The following is a 15784-nucleotide window of genomic DNA, read 5'->3' as shown; positions in this document are numbered from 1 at the left end:
GCTCTGCGGCATGTGGGATCCTCCCGGACCAGGGCGCGAACCCGTGTCCCCTGCATCGGCAGGCAGACTCTCAACCACTGCGCCACCAGGGAAGCCCTGGTGGCAGTTTTAGATGACCTCGAATGTCAGAATGTAGAGTTTAGTCTTTAGCCTTGAGTTCAGGGAAGCTCATGAAGGCTTCAGAGAAGTGAGAATGTTGATCCAAGTCCAGTCTAGAAAGGCCAGACCTTTTATGTGGAGAAAACCTTAATATGGTGAGAGGCCATCGATGAGGTGTCAATTACAAAGCAACTTCCATAACCTTGGCGTAAAGTGGTAAGAGCCTAGACCAGGTAGGTGGTGAGGGAGCAGCAGTAGGTGATTATTGCTCATGAAGAAACAAAGGACTTGCTAGGTGATTGGATACAGGGGATTAATGGAGCAGTTGGAGCCAAAGATAACTGCAAGTTTCTGAGCTTGGATGCCAGAGAAAATGGTGGTACTATGGCTAAGAAGGGGGCAACTAGAGGAAAGAGTGACCTGCTTACTTTCCAATGCATTGAGTTGTGTCATCACGGAATCTAGGTGAAAAATGTTCAGCTAGCAGTTGTAAATGGCAGAGGCTGAGGACATCAGATGTTGATTTGCAAGTTCATCCACATGATGGTCATAGTCGAAGAGCAGAGACGTGTCGTGGTGGTGTTCTTTCCTCGCACCCAGCACAGCCTGGCAGGGAGCAGCGTTCTTCATGCTGTTGAGTGAGAGGATGGGGGAGTAGGTGCCGAGAGAGAGAGAGAGACAGACAGACAGACAGACAGAGCAGTGAGAACCACAGAGGACCCAAAACTTCATGTGTGTGGAGAGCAAGGGGAGAGAGAGAATTCTAGTAACTGAAAAATATATTTTAGCCACAATACAGCTAAATAAAAACCAGGAAGTTAGGGTTTGGAAATTCTGTCCTCTTGCTCTTCTTCAGGACTTTGGAGTGGAATCGCTTCCACGTCCCATGCACATGTGAGCTCATTAACTCTCACAGTACAGCTGGAAAGGTGATGGTTAAACAGAGACCAAGTGTAGTTGAGTAACTGACCTAGGTCATAGGGAAAGTTCATGTCAGAACCAAGATCAGGACTCAGCTCTTTACATCCACAATTACTGAACTTCAGGATTAGGTGCTTACTCTTCTGAAATTTAGAATGTCTGAGTTTTTATTAAAAATGTGTAATGTGTTTCCCGTTTTAAAATTCATACACAGGAGGCACATACATGCCTCTTTCTTGCTCGCTTGTTTGGAAGACCTGTGCTGTGAATACTGCGTCATCTAATGATGATTGGTGAAGTCTTCTGTGTGTCTGGTATGGAACTAAGCACCAGGGAGATGGTATTGTGCAAAAAGACACAACACTCTCTCTTAGCCCTGGCCTACTCAGGGAGACAAGGGTTACGTAGGCGATGCCACAAAGCAATATGTAATTACAAAGTGTGACTAAAATGAAGGAAAAGTATAGAACAATATGAAAGAAGGTAAAAGGAGAACTTAGATATGTGTGTCAGGAAAAGACCTCTTTGAGGAAGTGGCCTTTTAAGACTCCAAGTTATATTTTGAGATGAATTTCCATCTCATACACAGCAAAGACTCAAAATTATATTGCCATGCTATGACTTAGAAAAATACATTGATAGCAGAGTGTACCTCTCTTTCCACAATGCATGCTCCCTAAGCATTCTGTAGATTCATCCATCCATTCATCTGCTCATCCAGCCATCCATCCAACGTGTGTTTAGTGAGCACTTACTGAGTGCCAGGAATTGCTCCAAGCAACTGGCGTAGATTAATGAACAGACACACAAGGTTTCAGACCTCAAGGAACTTTTGTTCTAGTGCCTGTATCTGTGTGGGAGTAGGGAGGGTGGAAGAATGGGGTAGACAGACTATCAATCTCTAAACAAATACAGGGACTTCCCTGGTGGTTCAGTGGTAAAGAATCCGCCTTCCAATGCAGGGGATGTGGGTTCGATCCCTGTCCGGGGAGCTAGGATCCCGCATGCCGCGGGTCAACCAAGCCGGCGCGCCACAACTACTGAGCTCGCACGCCTCAACTAGAGCCTGTGTGCCGCAAACTACAGAGCCCACGTGCCCTGGGGCCTGGGCGCCACAACTAGAGAAGAGAAAACCCGCATGCCACAACAAGAGAGAAGCCCGCAGGCTGCAACAAAGAGCTCACGCGCCGCAACAAAAGATCCCGCGTGCCTCAACGAAGATCCTGTGAGCTGCAACTAAGACCCGACACAGCCAAAAATAAATAAATAATAAACAAATATATAAACAATTTCAGATGGTGATAAGTGCTATGAGGACAATAAAATGTGGGCACTAATTAGGACACTAATTGATATAAGATTCTCTGAGATTGGCACCTTAATGTGCCAATGTATGTAAAGGAGCCAGTCACACAAGGTGGGTGCAGGAGAAACAGTCACAAGGGCCCTTGGTAAAAAGCTTGGCATAAAGGAGTGGGGCAGAAAGAAGGCTGGAGTGGTCTGTGATTAAATTGGAGGGGCGGGCAGGGCCCGATCGTGTAGGCCATGCATGGAGTTTGGATTTTATTCCTTACCAGGACACCGTTTGAGGGATACAAGTAGAGAGTGGTATCATTTGATTTGCAGGGTTTTGTTTTTGTTTTTGTTTTTTTTGCGGTACGCGGGCCTCTCACCATTGTGGCCTCTCCCGCTGCGGAGCAGAGGCTCCGGACGCGCAGGCTCAGTGGCCATGGCTCACGGGCCCAGCCACTCCGCGGCATGTGCGATCCTCCCGGACCAGGGCACGAACCCGTGTCCCCTGCATCGGCAGGCGGACTCTCAACCACTGCGCTACCAGGGAAGCCCTGATTTGCAGTTTTAAGGGATCATTCTGGCTGTGTTGTCTACAGAGAAGGGGGGCGGGGCAAGAACAGAAGCAGGAGGCAGTGGGACGGCTGGCATCCAGGTGAGTGATGCAGGTGACTTGGACAGGAGGCAGCAGAGCAGATGGACATCTATCCTATTTCTTCTTGGAGCGTATTGTAACTGCTGTCACTGATTGACCCGTTCATCTAATAACTGTTTATTGAGTCCATATTATGTCCCGAGCACTGTTTTAGCGCTTGTGGGGAAGGGGAGACAGAGATTCCAGAGAAAACTGTAAATGTATGAAGCTGCTATTCTGGAGGAGGAAAAAGACAAACAAATACACGTGTGATATTAATCAGGGATAAGCCTGAAGAGAAATGCGTGAGGATATGGAAAGAGAAAGTGAGAGAGGGCACAGTATCCTTTGGGTGGCCAGGGTGGGCCTCCTTTAGGAGGTTATATTTAGCCAAGGGGAGTAACCCGCCGGGCACACAGTAGGTTCTCAGGAAACCCGTCTAGTGGATGTGTGAGTGAGTGCTGTGAGCCGCACAGAGAGGATATTCTATGTCAGGCGTTCCAAAAGCACAAACTTGGTTTTTAAGAGAAGGATCAGTTTGCTCCTTTCCTTTAGTTAATTGGTTCCCTGGAGAATGTACGTGTTTTTAAGATCGTTAACCACTTGGCACTGAGTGGGGCTGTGAGTGAATGGGACTATAGGCGAGCAGGCTTAAGACTTTCGGAACTACTGTCCAATCAAAGGGAAGGCATCTCCGAACCCGTGATGCAAATCAAAGGGGACACAACTGGATTTTTGGGAAATCATTTCTCCACACCGCCTTCTAGGAATAGCTGTATTGCAGCATGAAGGAGAGTGTGAGTGGGGGCCTGATAGAACTTCAAACAAAAAAGGAGAGAGAGAGAGAAAGCTGCCATAGTTTGCATAGAGGACCCTGCTGTGCAGGGGTGATGTGTCCGCGAGGCCCCACCCTTGTGGTAGGGAGTGTGGGTAACAGGGCTGGGGGGTTCAGGGGGGTCCACCAGACCCTTTCAAAACAGCCAGGGAATGCCAGAAGTTACCCCTGTTCAGACTGGGGAGTCACAGAGATGAGCACATTAAGAATAATTTTACCTTGTGATTCTAGCCTTGAAAACAAAAGGAATCCTCTGAAGTCCTATTAAGCTTGAAAAATTAACCCACCGGCGGGAGGCTGTTCTCTAGCTGCGAGGTCTCACCACACGGAATCCAAGCACCCTCTAGTGGAAGAGATGTAAAATCAGGGACGTATTTGAAAGAGCCAAAGACGACGTTAAATTGTCTTTAGTTGTCCTTATTACCATGTGGCTGATGTATCTTGTGATCAGTAATGTACAGGTTCAAATATTGTAATTGCTAAGGTTTTGGTAAGAAAACGGCATGATCAGAGTCACGGTGAAGCAAGGTCAATTACAAATGCTTCCCAAATTCCATTTTGCCCTTTGGGAAACGGGGTCCAATTTGGATAAAAGGGTTTCTCACACTTCCCATCACTAGATGCGCAGTGAGAGAAATGCCAGCCTAAGTCTGGGTCTGGTCCCTTGCTCAGAAGGTCTCCTGGGTGCATCGCTGAAATACACACACTGTGAAGGCTGCTGTGTGTGGCAAATCCGTCACAAAATTATTTTAAACTTGATGCTTTATGGCCCATATGTCTTTGACACATGTTCATGGGGGCTGAAAATGAGTCTACCTTGATAATGAAAGAAACCTGAGTTGATTGGATCTTGTTGGAAAGAGCCTAGGGAATTACTGAAAAAATCCCAGTTTCAGTAGAGTGAGGGGTGATCAAAGGGCTCTTTGTAGTTTTTTGTTTGTTTGGGCCAGAGGTTTTCTATTCCTATCAGATATTTTGGTATGTGTGTGTGGCAAAGGCAGGACAGTGGTTGAAGTGTCACATGGGGTCTAGTTTTCACATGGGACACGCTGTAAAATTTGGCTGCTTCTTGATTTCTTCTACTTTGGGAAAAAGTCATCATCTGTTACTTCCAGGTCGCTTTTTTAGGGAACCATTCTGTATAATAGCTGTTGCTAGTGTCTTGGGTATTAGGAAGGTTCAGTGTAGCGGAAAAATCAGACCTGGGTAAACTTGAGAAAGTTAATTCCTTTATCTGTAAAATAGTGATAATAATACCTACCTATACATTTGGTAAACACTTGGGGTTATGAGTACTAAGCACGCAAGAGGTACTTAGTAATATTGTCTTATCAACTATCATAGCTCTCATGAGATGGCAGAACTCCCCTATTCCCTATGCCCCACAAATAGCAATGACTATCCATGTATCCAAGTTACGAGTCACATGCAGAAGTCTCAGAAAAGAAAGGAAAATCCATCTCTCCATTCCTTTGCCCTTCCCTTTCTCTATAACTTATTTACATATTATCTATAATTTATATAATTAACTATATGAATGAGTATATATAACTTATATTATATAATTTATTTATATCTTTATTATATATCTATTTCATTTTTTTAGATGAATCAATATTTTCTTTTTCTAATTTTTATTTTATATTGCAGTATTGTTGATTTATAATGTTGTATTAGTTTCAGGTGTACAGCAAAGTGATTCAATTATACATATACATATGCCTATTCTTTTTCAGATTCTTTTCCCATTTAGGTTATTACAGAATATTGAGTAGAGTTCCCTGTGCTATACGACATGTTTTCTTTTTTAAAAAGAAAAGCATTTAAATTCTTTCCCGTCTTCAAATTACAAAACAGTTCTTCCTTTTTACTCAGTTTAATTTAGTTCTTACTCACCAAGTGCCTGGCAGTTAGTCATTAATCAATATTTGATTGCATGAGTGTCAATCACCAAAGCCATGCCTCATATAGTTATTGGAATCAACTAGTCTTTCTTCATGCTCCCAAATCGCCCTTTTGAGTGTCCCTAATAGCGGTGTAGTAAATCAGAACTTCCTGTATATTCAACAACAGAGTTGATTTTTTTTTTTTTTTTTGCCGTACGTGGGCCTCTCACTGTTGCGGCCTCTCCCGTTGCGGAGCACAGGCTCCGGACCCGCAGGCCCAGCGGCCGTGGATCACGAGCCTAGCTGCTCCACGGCATGTGGGATCTTCCCAGACCGGGGCACGAACCCGTGTCCCCTGCATCGGCAGGCGGACTCTTAACCACTGTGCCACCAGGGAAGCCCTGATTTTTAAAATTATATGAATCCCCAGACACTCCAGGATGGGGCATCTGCTTCTCCCTTGTTTTACCCCTTTGTGAATAAGAGTTTTCCCAGAGAGTGGTAAAAAACCATTATGCTGAGATCCAGAGTTTCTCATTCTTTAAGTTTCATTTCAGTCCTTGAAAGTTCAACAGCATCTCTGAACATTCTAGTAGGCTTGCTAGAAGGGTTACTCCTCTCATTCAAGGCTTTTAAAGTTTTAGAATCTTGGGACGAATAGACTTGTTTGCAAATAGACTGGAATGTGAGACCTGGGCGTTGGTTTCTTCTCACATGATGGTTTTGGAATCTCTTCTATAATCACATTAGCCATTTTTCCTGCCTGAAAGTTTATGGCCTTGTGAGGAAGAATCATTAAAGAAAAGGAAAGAAAAAAACCCAACTCTGGTTGCAGTTAATGCAATAATTAAATGGAAACTGTATGTTTAAATTACATTTGGAATAGGAAATTAAATTATGCAAAAAAAGTGTTATAGGTTTGGACAAGTTTTCATAATGTTAATAAATTTATGCATAATTCATTTTCTTGTAGGCTATGACAAAATAGCATAAATAACTTCATTTGTAAGGCTGTGAATTTTTCTATTCTTAATTGGGTGATAGCTAAAACTATTTAAATGCTTCTGGATGACTGAATATATAAATGTTTAAAATGGGCAGTTATAGTAGGTTTCTAGGCAGATTTGTTTGTTTAATATTGCTACACTTATTTTCAGATACTAGCATACTACAGATGTTGCATAAAGATTGCACCCAATATTGTGTGAGTTTGGTGTGATTTTTAAGAAAAAGATATTAACTCTCTGCTCTTGAAGGAAGCACTCTGATAGTCTTTGAACAAAACTACATGCCAGGCACTGTACTCATTACTTTATAAACGTTACCATTTCATCCTAATGATGGACCTCACGGCAGGCACATCGACCCCATTCAATTGATAAGGATTCAGGCTCAAAGAAGGTAGGAGTTAGTTACCGCAAGGTCCCATAGGTAGTTAGTGGCAGTGCAGTGGCCCTGACATGAGTATTTTGGGTCTCTAAAACGTGCATTCTTTCTACTACCTGCAGCCTCACGCCTTACACACTCAGGTAAGTGTAGCACCTGAGCGTCTGAAGGCCAAGGCTGTCTTGTTCGGAGGGTGTTTCTCGCAATGGCCAAGCAGTGGCTGAGTATCAGCACAGCTGTTCCTTGGGTGCAGTAGCCACCACTGTAGTGATTCTATGTGGCTCCCCAGGAGCTGTATATGGGCCAGTGACAGGAGCCACTGAACTCAACCTCACCTTCATGCTGAGAAGCTCACTTTGCAGATGCAAGGTCTTTGTTTCGAGAGGCACACGGGAATCAGAGGCAACCACCAAAAGTGTGATCATTGGGGGCCGCCTTGCAGGAATGAAGGGCATGTGGTCTTGAGCTGCTTGTGTCTGTGTTGCTCTGGGTTTGTGATTCATAGAGACCATGGCAGTCACCAACAGATGAGTCAATATCAGAGGATTTCTACAAGCACAGTGCTTGTATGATGATACCGATACACTCACAGTGACGACCAGTTAAGAAGTTATTTCTAGATTAACTGATCAAACGGGTTTGTCATTATTCCTCATCCAATAGCTGGCTGCTGATTCTTCTGAAAGGTGCAGGAGGGAGAGGAAGGTTAAGACAGCGGACCCGCTCTGCTCCTTGCTGGCTGGCTGACCTTGGGCAGGCTTAACCACTAAGCCTCATTTGCTTGTGTATATAATGGGGTGATAACAGTACCTGTCTCTCAGGTTATGAGGACTGAGTGAGATAATTTCATAGAACACCTGGTACAATTAAGTACTCAACAATTGTCAAGTGCTATTATTTTTATTCTCCTTCCTCTGATAGACCCTTCCTCTGTCACCAAAAAGAGTTAATGTAGGTAGTGGACAGCAGCAGAATCAGTACAATACCCCCATCCTCCCGCCCCTGCCCTTTTTACCACTAGTTAGTGACTTGTACTGAATACTAATCGCTTAGGGAGTTCATCAGCCGATAGTAAGGGTCTAATCTTTTGCCATGTAGGGAAATGATCGCCAATCTAAGTCAACAGTTGGATCCAGCGACAACTCATCTCCTCAGCCTCCAAAGAGGAAAGGGAAAAAAGAAGATGTGAATTCAGAAAAACCCACGAAAGGGAAACAGAGTGTAAAGTTAAAGAGTTCGCCGCAAACAATTCCAAACAGTGGTAAGTTTGTTGTTCTTATTATTATATTGTTATTATTGATTATCATTATCTTAAGGCTGTGATACAATTTTAATTTGTAAATAGATCCATTTGTTTTCCTGGGCCTACAGAAAAGACTCCTTATTGTCCTATATGAGAGTTTTCAAAGAAGACTTTCTGCGTATGAGAGATGCTGCTGTTTTTCATGCTTAATCTCTATCTGTAATTAGAGATTCTGCTACGAGGACATGTGCTTTTAAAATTTTTTATCAAAAAAATTTTTTTTGGCTGCTTTGGGTCTTTGTTGCTGCGCGCGGGCTTTCTCTAGTTGTGGCGAGCGGGGGCTACTCTTCGTTGCAGTGCGTGGGCTTCTCATTGCAGTGGCTTCTCTTGTTGTAGAACGCGGGCTCTAGGCGCACAGTCTTCAGTAGTTGTGGCATATGGGCTCAGTAGTTGTGGCTTGTGGGCTCTAGAGCACAGGCTCAGTAGTTGTGGCGCATGGGTTTAGTTGCTCCGCGGCATGTGGGATATTCCTGGATCAGGGGTCAAACCCGTGTCCCCTGCATTGGCAGGCGGATTCTTAACCACTGCACCACCAGGGAAGTCCCAAGGACATGTGTTTTGAGGTAAAATATGTCTTGAGTGGTCGTATTGGAAAAGGTAACTTTTACCATCCTGTGTTCCAGCTAAAAGGGCTCGATTAACATTTTTGCCAACCACTGTTGATCTCTCTTATTTGTGTGTATACAACCCTTGTTCACATTCATTACGAATTGCTTTTAGTCACAGATCACTTTTTCCAAAAAGATATTTCACCGATTTTACTGATATCCAAGAGAACACACACACACACAACTTTACCAATAAACAATATGTACCAAGTTAGTTACATGTCTTGCATGACCAGGCGAGAGATGGTATAAAATAATTTAAAACATTTTGCATTAGTACAAGATTTCAAGATAAAAGTGTGATAAACTAAGGATGAGTGCCGAAAGAATTGTGAACTTTTCATGTTAGTTTTTTGTGAAGACAAGCTCTTTTTGGCTTCACTCGGAGCATGGTCTCAGTGGGGCGAGCGCACGAGGGTGGAGTGATGCTGTGGGCCGGGGGCTGGCTGGGACAAGGCTGGAGGAGTGACGGCTTCTCCCTCCCCCTGGGATCCACTTACCCCCACTGGAAGACATGCCAGGCTGCCCTGGAAAAGGATGAATGGGATCAAGTTTCAGATTCATGGCCAGAGCTTGGCTTCCAGCTGGGAGCTCCAGCTCACTTCAAAGTCCACGTGAAGTGTCACATTAGAATTACAGCTCAAGTGGGCTTCGCAGCTGAGGAGACACCATGAACTTGTGTGAGTGTTTAGAAGACGCTGCTCAGATGATTAAAGTTTCAGAAGAAAAATGTGTGAGACTAAGTTAAAAGAACAGGTGAAATGGAAGGAGCCAATTCCATAGAGAAGAAAGTGGAGGGATTTTAAAATCTTCAGAGATTTAAATGGTGGAGATTAGCTGGAAGTTGAGAATCCTAGATTCTTGTCCCAGTTCTGCTCTCGACTTCGGGCAAGTCACTTAACTTCTTTTAGCCCCCTTAGCATTCTTCAACATGTGGGCTCATATTAAGACTTATCTTCAAAGTTTTGCTTTTGCCTTTAAGTCTGTGCAATCCTTTCTGGTGACTCTGAAACAGGGAGGCCAGTAAAATACAGTCAAAGGATGTTTATTGAATGCTTGTTGTATGGTAGGCACCAAAGGAAAAAGCTAGCCTGGAAAAGCATGCCATGCCATGAGCATTAAAAATAATAGAGGGTTGGGGCTAACCTGGTGGTCCAGTGGTTAAGACTCAGCGTTCCCAATGCAGGAGACCTGGGTTTGATCCCTGGTCAGGGAACTAGGTCCCGCATGCCACAACGAAGACCCAGGGCAGCCAAATAAATAAGTAAATATTAAAAAAAAAGAATAGAGGGTTTATTTTAATCAGTGTATACTAGATTGTGAAACTCCCAAGGCCGTGAGCTATGTCTTACTGTTTTTTTTGTTTTTAGTCCCCAACAATTAGCACAGGTCTGACAGATGAGACGCTTAATAAATATTGATGGATGAATGATGGAAGTTACAAAATAGATAAGTCTCTGTAATACTTTAAAACCCACTAAGAAACAGGACTCATGTTAAACTCTTCATGAATTATTTTTGATTAAAGGCTCTTATAAAGTGCTACTTTTTTATTTTCTGCAAGGCTCTTACTAGCTTATGAAAATACCAACTCCTACTTCCAATATATTTTTTGAAAGTCTTTAGTTAGATTCAGTAGTTGTCCCTCAAAAGAAAGGGGACCATCATCTCTTCAGGTGATTTCATTCGTGGAAACTTGGGAACACAAGAGGCTGAATCAGCATTTCCATGTTTCACAGGAAAGTAAACTTTATTAAAAAGTTGAATTATCAGTGTTTTTTAAAAAATTTTTATTAGAGTATAGTTGATTTACAATGTTGCATTAGTTTCTGCTGTACAGCAAAGTTTATCAGTTATACATATACATATATCCACTCTTTTTACTTACTTTTTTTTCTCTATTTCTTTTTGAATTTTATTTTATTTTTTATACAGCAGGTTCTTATTGGTTATCTATTTTATACATAATAGTGTATGTATGTCAATTGCAATCTCCCAATTCATCCCACCCCCCCATCAGTGTTTTTGTTTTTATAGAAATTCACAAATAGTTTTCAACAATAGTTGTATCTGTGGGGGTTAAAGTAACAAAAACATGTTGACCACGGAAACAAGTCACATTTTTAAAGTGCTAAGAAAAGGTAGAAGCCCTCAGCTGTTCTTACTGTGTCTTTAGAGAATCCTGCAGTTGTTTTAATTGTCCATGTTAAGTGTACATTTTGCAATCTAGTTTTATAATGTGCAGATGATAGGTTTTTCACTGCTGTATCTCAGTGTTAACATAGAACTACGGCTGCTGTCTTTCACATGAAGGTTTGGGGAATTCTTTTTTTTTTCCCCAGTAAGAGGCTTATACCACAGATCTAGAAGCATATATAAGAGTTTAGACGAAGCATTTTGTATCTTTTCATCTTGATGGAGAGAACATATGACCTGGAAAATGAATCTTGGCTTCCAAAAACAATTTTCCCAGGGAAAATGAAAAAAAGGTTTTGTGTAGTTTATGAGATTAAATCATCACTTGATAAGTTTATTAGCTTAAATCCCTACTTTTGAAAATTGAGCTATTTCTCCTTATCAGATCTCCCTCCAGATGTCTTTGGCTATAGAAATTTTCTGTGTTATGTTGTCAAAAGTATCTGTCTTTATCTCTCTCTCTTCTTTATTACTCCTTTAGCCTCCATATTCATTTATTATTGCAGTTGCTTTTTGCTTTAATGACATCTGTTTTAGTAATTAGAACCAAGTGCGCGATTTTGGACATTCATGCCTCCAGAGGGCTCTTATTCCTTAGAAAGGGAAAAGCAATAAGGACTTGAAGCAAAATGAAAGGGAAGGTGTATGGTGAGTCAGTGAATCAAAAGTGCAAGAATTTAATACTGTATTGCACATTTGAAAGTTGCTGAGAGTAGAGCTTAAAAGTTATTGCAAGAAAAAGCGTTTTGTAACCATGTGTGGGGACAGATGTTGACTAGACTTACTTTGGTAATCATTTCTCAATATATACAAATATGGCATAAAAAATGCAAGAATTTGATTATAGAGATGAAACAGTCTTTGCTGCTTAAAAATATTTAAAATTTGGAATTAAGTAATCTATTCAATTTTATTTCTAAGTGTTAAATTTTAAGAGTTAGGGTGCATATCGATGATTCCTTTCTAGCGTATGTTAAATTGTGCAAATTTTTGACCAGTGTTCTTTAGTGTTCTCACGTTAATTAGAAAAAAGGAGACTTTGTAGGCTATCTTGATTTTTATCATTACGATTGTAGTCATACATTTATCCTTTTATTTTACTGCTGATATTTACTGATACTCTGATATCTAATGCTTCATGAGTGAGCAGTGCTGATAACAGTCTGTAGATGGCAACCTGGGTCTAATTTTATTTCTTTTTCTTGTTTCTTCTTTTTTTCCGACTCAGTTTCTCTCTGTAATAATAAAGCTTAATAATTCAAGCAGAGCAGTGACATATTTCTTCAGGGAAACAAATCCCATTTTCTTTTGGTAGCCAAGATGCAAAGTAAGATTGGTTGGTGATTGATGAAGTTGGGCGTGAAATGCATTTTTAGTGCTGCATTTAAATGCCAGCTTAACTGACCAGTGTATGTTTTCCTTGCACTTTCCACCTGAGTGGTGCCTTGAGATAGGTTTTAGAGGCTGTTACCTAGCTATTCTCTCCTCTCTGAGCAAAGCTGTGATGATGATTGCTTTGAAATATTGTATAGTGTTTTGGGATTGATTGTATTCGTTGATATTTTTAATAATTTTTTACATGAAAAAAAATTAGTGTTTTTTAGACCCCTTGGAACACAGGAAGTATAGTGGGTTTAGGGCTCCTTAGAATATTGGGAAATCTGTAGAGAAAATATCCCGGTCTGTTATCGCTATGGTTTATGCGGTATTGATAATTATAAATACTTTTTAAAAGCAGAGTATTAAAATGTAAGCAAAAACAAGACCTGTTTTCTCTTCGAACCTGTGCCCCTTGCAGTGAAAGGGCAGAGTCCTAACCACTGGACCGCCAGTGAATTGCCAAGACTTGTTTTATTTTGAAGGATGTGATTCTCTTTCTGTTTCCATGTGTGGGCGTGCACGTGTGCACACACGGATTAGTACCCTTGATGCAGTTCCTAGCTTGCTCCCAGTATCGTTCACTGATTGTTTCCAAGGAACGTGTGATGTTTAGACTCCTGATTAATGATAGGGAGCAGATGCAGTGCCGGGAATGGGTGTCTGAATATTATGACCTTGCTGGGTGACTGCCCTTGGGCAGTCATGCTCTTGAATTTTTCTAATGGCTACAAATTGCACATGGTTTGCTGCGTCGCCCCAAGCATGAAGCATTACTGCGGTCCATCCTCAGAGTCAGATCAGGGGACGTGGAAACTTGAGCTTCTTTGGTTCAGCTGATGAGCCAGCTCAGGCACTTGCGCGGTTCGCAGTCCCAAGAGACTCAAGATAAAAACAGGAAGCATGTTTTCCAAATGTGCTCTCCCAAGTCTCACCCACTAAGGATGTTCTGTACCGGAGGAAAGTATATAAGAAGGCACCAAGATGACTTCACAAAGCAGGGGTCTTAGTAATCCCTTGAAGTTTTATTGTGCTATTCAAATTCTAGTAATAAAAATTAGTTTAGGAATACAGGCATACTTTGGAGCAATTGTGGGTTTTGTTCCAGACTACCACAATGATGCAAATAACACAATAAAGCAAGTCACACAAATATTTTGATTTCTCAGTGCATGTAAAAGTTATGTTTACATTATACTGTGGTCTGCTAAGGGTGCAATACCATTATGTCTAAAAAAATCCAGTGTATATGCCTTAATTAAAAAATACTTCATTGTCGAAAAAATGCTAACCATCGTCTGACAACGCAGGGTTGCCACTGACCTTCAATCTGTAAAAAGTGCAGTATCTGCAAAGCACGATAAAATGAGGTATGCCTGTATATACTCTCACTTTCAGCTGGGATATTGAGAAATTAGAGGCTGGCTGAATACCAGTAAGATGTTTATCTCAGTTTGAGAGGAGTAAGAACCTAGCCCTTTCTAGAAAAGATCCTGTTCATATCCTGCCCTCTTAAACACTTTGTACATTGGATGGAGCAGCACTGTGAGAAAGGCATTCTTTTCCAGCTGATGTCAGGTTGAGGCAGTAAACTTCTCTTGGGGGCTATTTTTCATGTAGCTGAGGGTTGGGATGTGAAGATACTCTTTGTTTTCAGAAGGAGAAGTTTGTGAGCTGTTGAATTGTGTAGGTATTTCCAAACCTTTGGAAGATTTTACTGCAGAAATTTGTTTTAAGTAGGTATTTTGGTAATTGCATCACATTTTCCGTACAAGTAGCCCGTACAGTTCTATCTAACCCATAATGCGTCTTAATTCTGGCTTTGTACTCGTGGCGCCATGGAGGTAGCAGCGTACCGTAATGTTCCTGGTGGGAAATGAGCTAGAAGTTCCATATTGAATGCCAGGAACTCGCGTTACCCTGGTGCCCAGGGATGCAGAGCTGCCCCAGGTCAAATTCTTGGTGTCGGCCAGAGTCTTGAGGTTGGGGATCCCATGGGGTTTGGGTCTGAGGAGAAAGGCAGAGGTTGAGGGGCTGGACCTGGAATTATAGGGGTGGGGACACTGAGGTCCAGACTGAGGTTCTTGTAGCAGTTGATCCTCTGAAAGAGAATGATGTATGGAGTGTCTCATCTTGATTTTTTCCCCTGGCTTCAGGCTTTGGCTTGCCAAACTCCCTTTTCATAGATGCTACCTATTACTTCTAAGTAGCTCCTCTCTCCTTCCGTGCCCATCAAGGACCCAGACAAATTTCATGGCATTCCCTTGATTCCGCTGCCTCTGAAGTTAGCTCTGAACTTCTCTGTACCTTATCATAGAGAAATGTGGATCCAAACCAATGGGGAGTTTCTGAAGTGTAGCTCTTCTACTTTTCAGGAAGCAACTAAAATTGGGTTACCCCGGCCGGGTGTTTCATCATAGGTTCTGAAGTAGGGCCCAGACCTAGACTTGGTTTGGGAGGTGTCTGATATCAGGAATGTCTGTGAGATACTGATGGTGGGAGGTGACAGTGTGACAGGAAGAAGTAGCCGTGGAATTTACTACCCTTCCCCCCTCCCCAACTTCCTCTTCCTATTGCCAGCCCTGTGGTGAAATAAAACCAGGATGGGAACTTGGTCCATTAGACTGTCAGCAGCTCCTCGGCCATTATTCACACGTGATACACAGACAAGCACCCAGCAGAGTATCCTGCTCAGAGTAGCACTCAGTGTTGAGTGTGTGTGTGTGTGTGTGTGTGTGTGTAGGTCCATTATGCCTACATTTGTGGTGACAATTGAAATTAAGGGTGACAAATTCCAAACACTGGGTAATGGTACGATTCTGATACTTTAGATGCTTTAGAACATCTCAACTATGGATTTTAATCTGATGTTTTATAGGCCTCATCTACAAATCCTCAGAATTAGGTAAACAGCATTTCCCTAGTTTTACTAAAGGGGGAAAAAGAGGAGAAACCAGTTTTCCCAGAGTCAAAGGGTATATCAATGGCTAATGATTTCTAGAAATTGCCATGCTGGCCTACACTGGCTAAGAGGTGACAACCTCATGCAATTGTAGGGCACTGATGCCAGGAGTCCAGGGGAGGGAGGCTTTCGTGTGTAAGTGCTTCGACCTGTCTTCCTTTAGTGAAGAGTGTTGACATATCACAGTCCATGCTGAAGCTTATCTGAGAGATTTTGAGGAGTTCCGTTTTTCCCTGTTCCATTTTTCAGGATTTCATATTCTCTTTGTAAATGAGAATGGTTGATTT

General features: G+C 42.2%; 1 protein-coding gene across 1 annotated transcript in view; it reads left to right on the top strand.

Moving 5' to 3' along the window:
• Positions 1-15784, top strand: part of DCDC2 (doublecortin domain containing 2) — a 154877-nt gene that overhangs the window by 57531 nt on the left and 81562 nt on the right. Inside the window, exon 7 of the mRNA XM_027128194.1 lies at positions 8150-8312. Within this exon, the coding sequence (XP_026983995.1) occupies positions 8150-8312 (163 nt within the window). The remainder of the gene's footprint in view (positions 1-8149; positions 8313-15784) is intronic.

The sequence above is a fragment of the Aethalodelphis obliquidens genome, unplaced genomic scaffold, assembly GCF_003676395.1.
Source record: "Aethalodelphis obliquidens isolate GAN/ISIS:26980383/991018 unplaced genomic scaffold, ASM367639v1 scaffold34, whole genome shotgun sequence".
Taxonomy (NCBI): Eukaryota; Metazoa; Chordata; class Mammalia; order Artiodactyla; family Delphinidae; genus Aethalodelphis; species Aethalodelphis obliquidens.
Note: the sequence above shows the minus strand (reverse complement) of the source record. Positions and strands in the feature narration are given on the sequence as shown.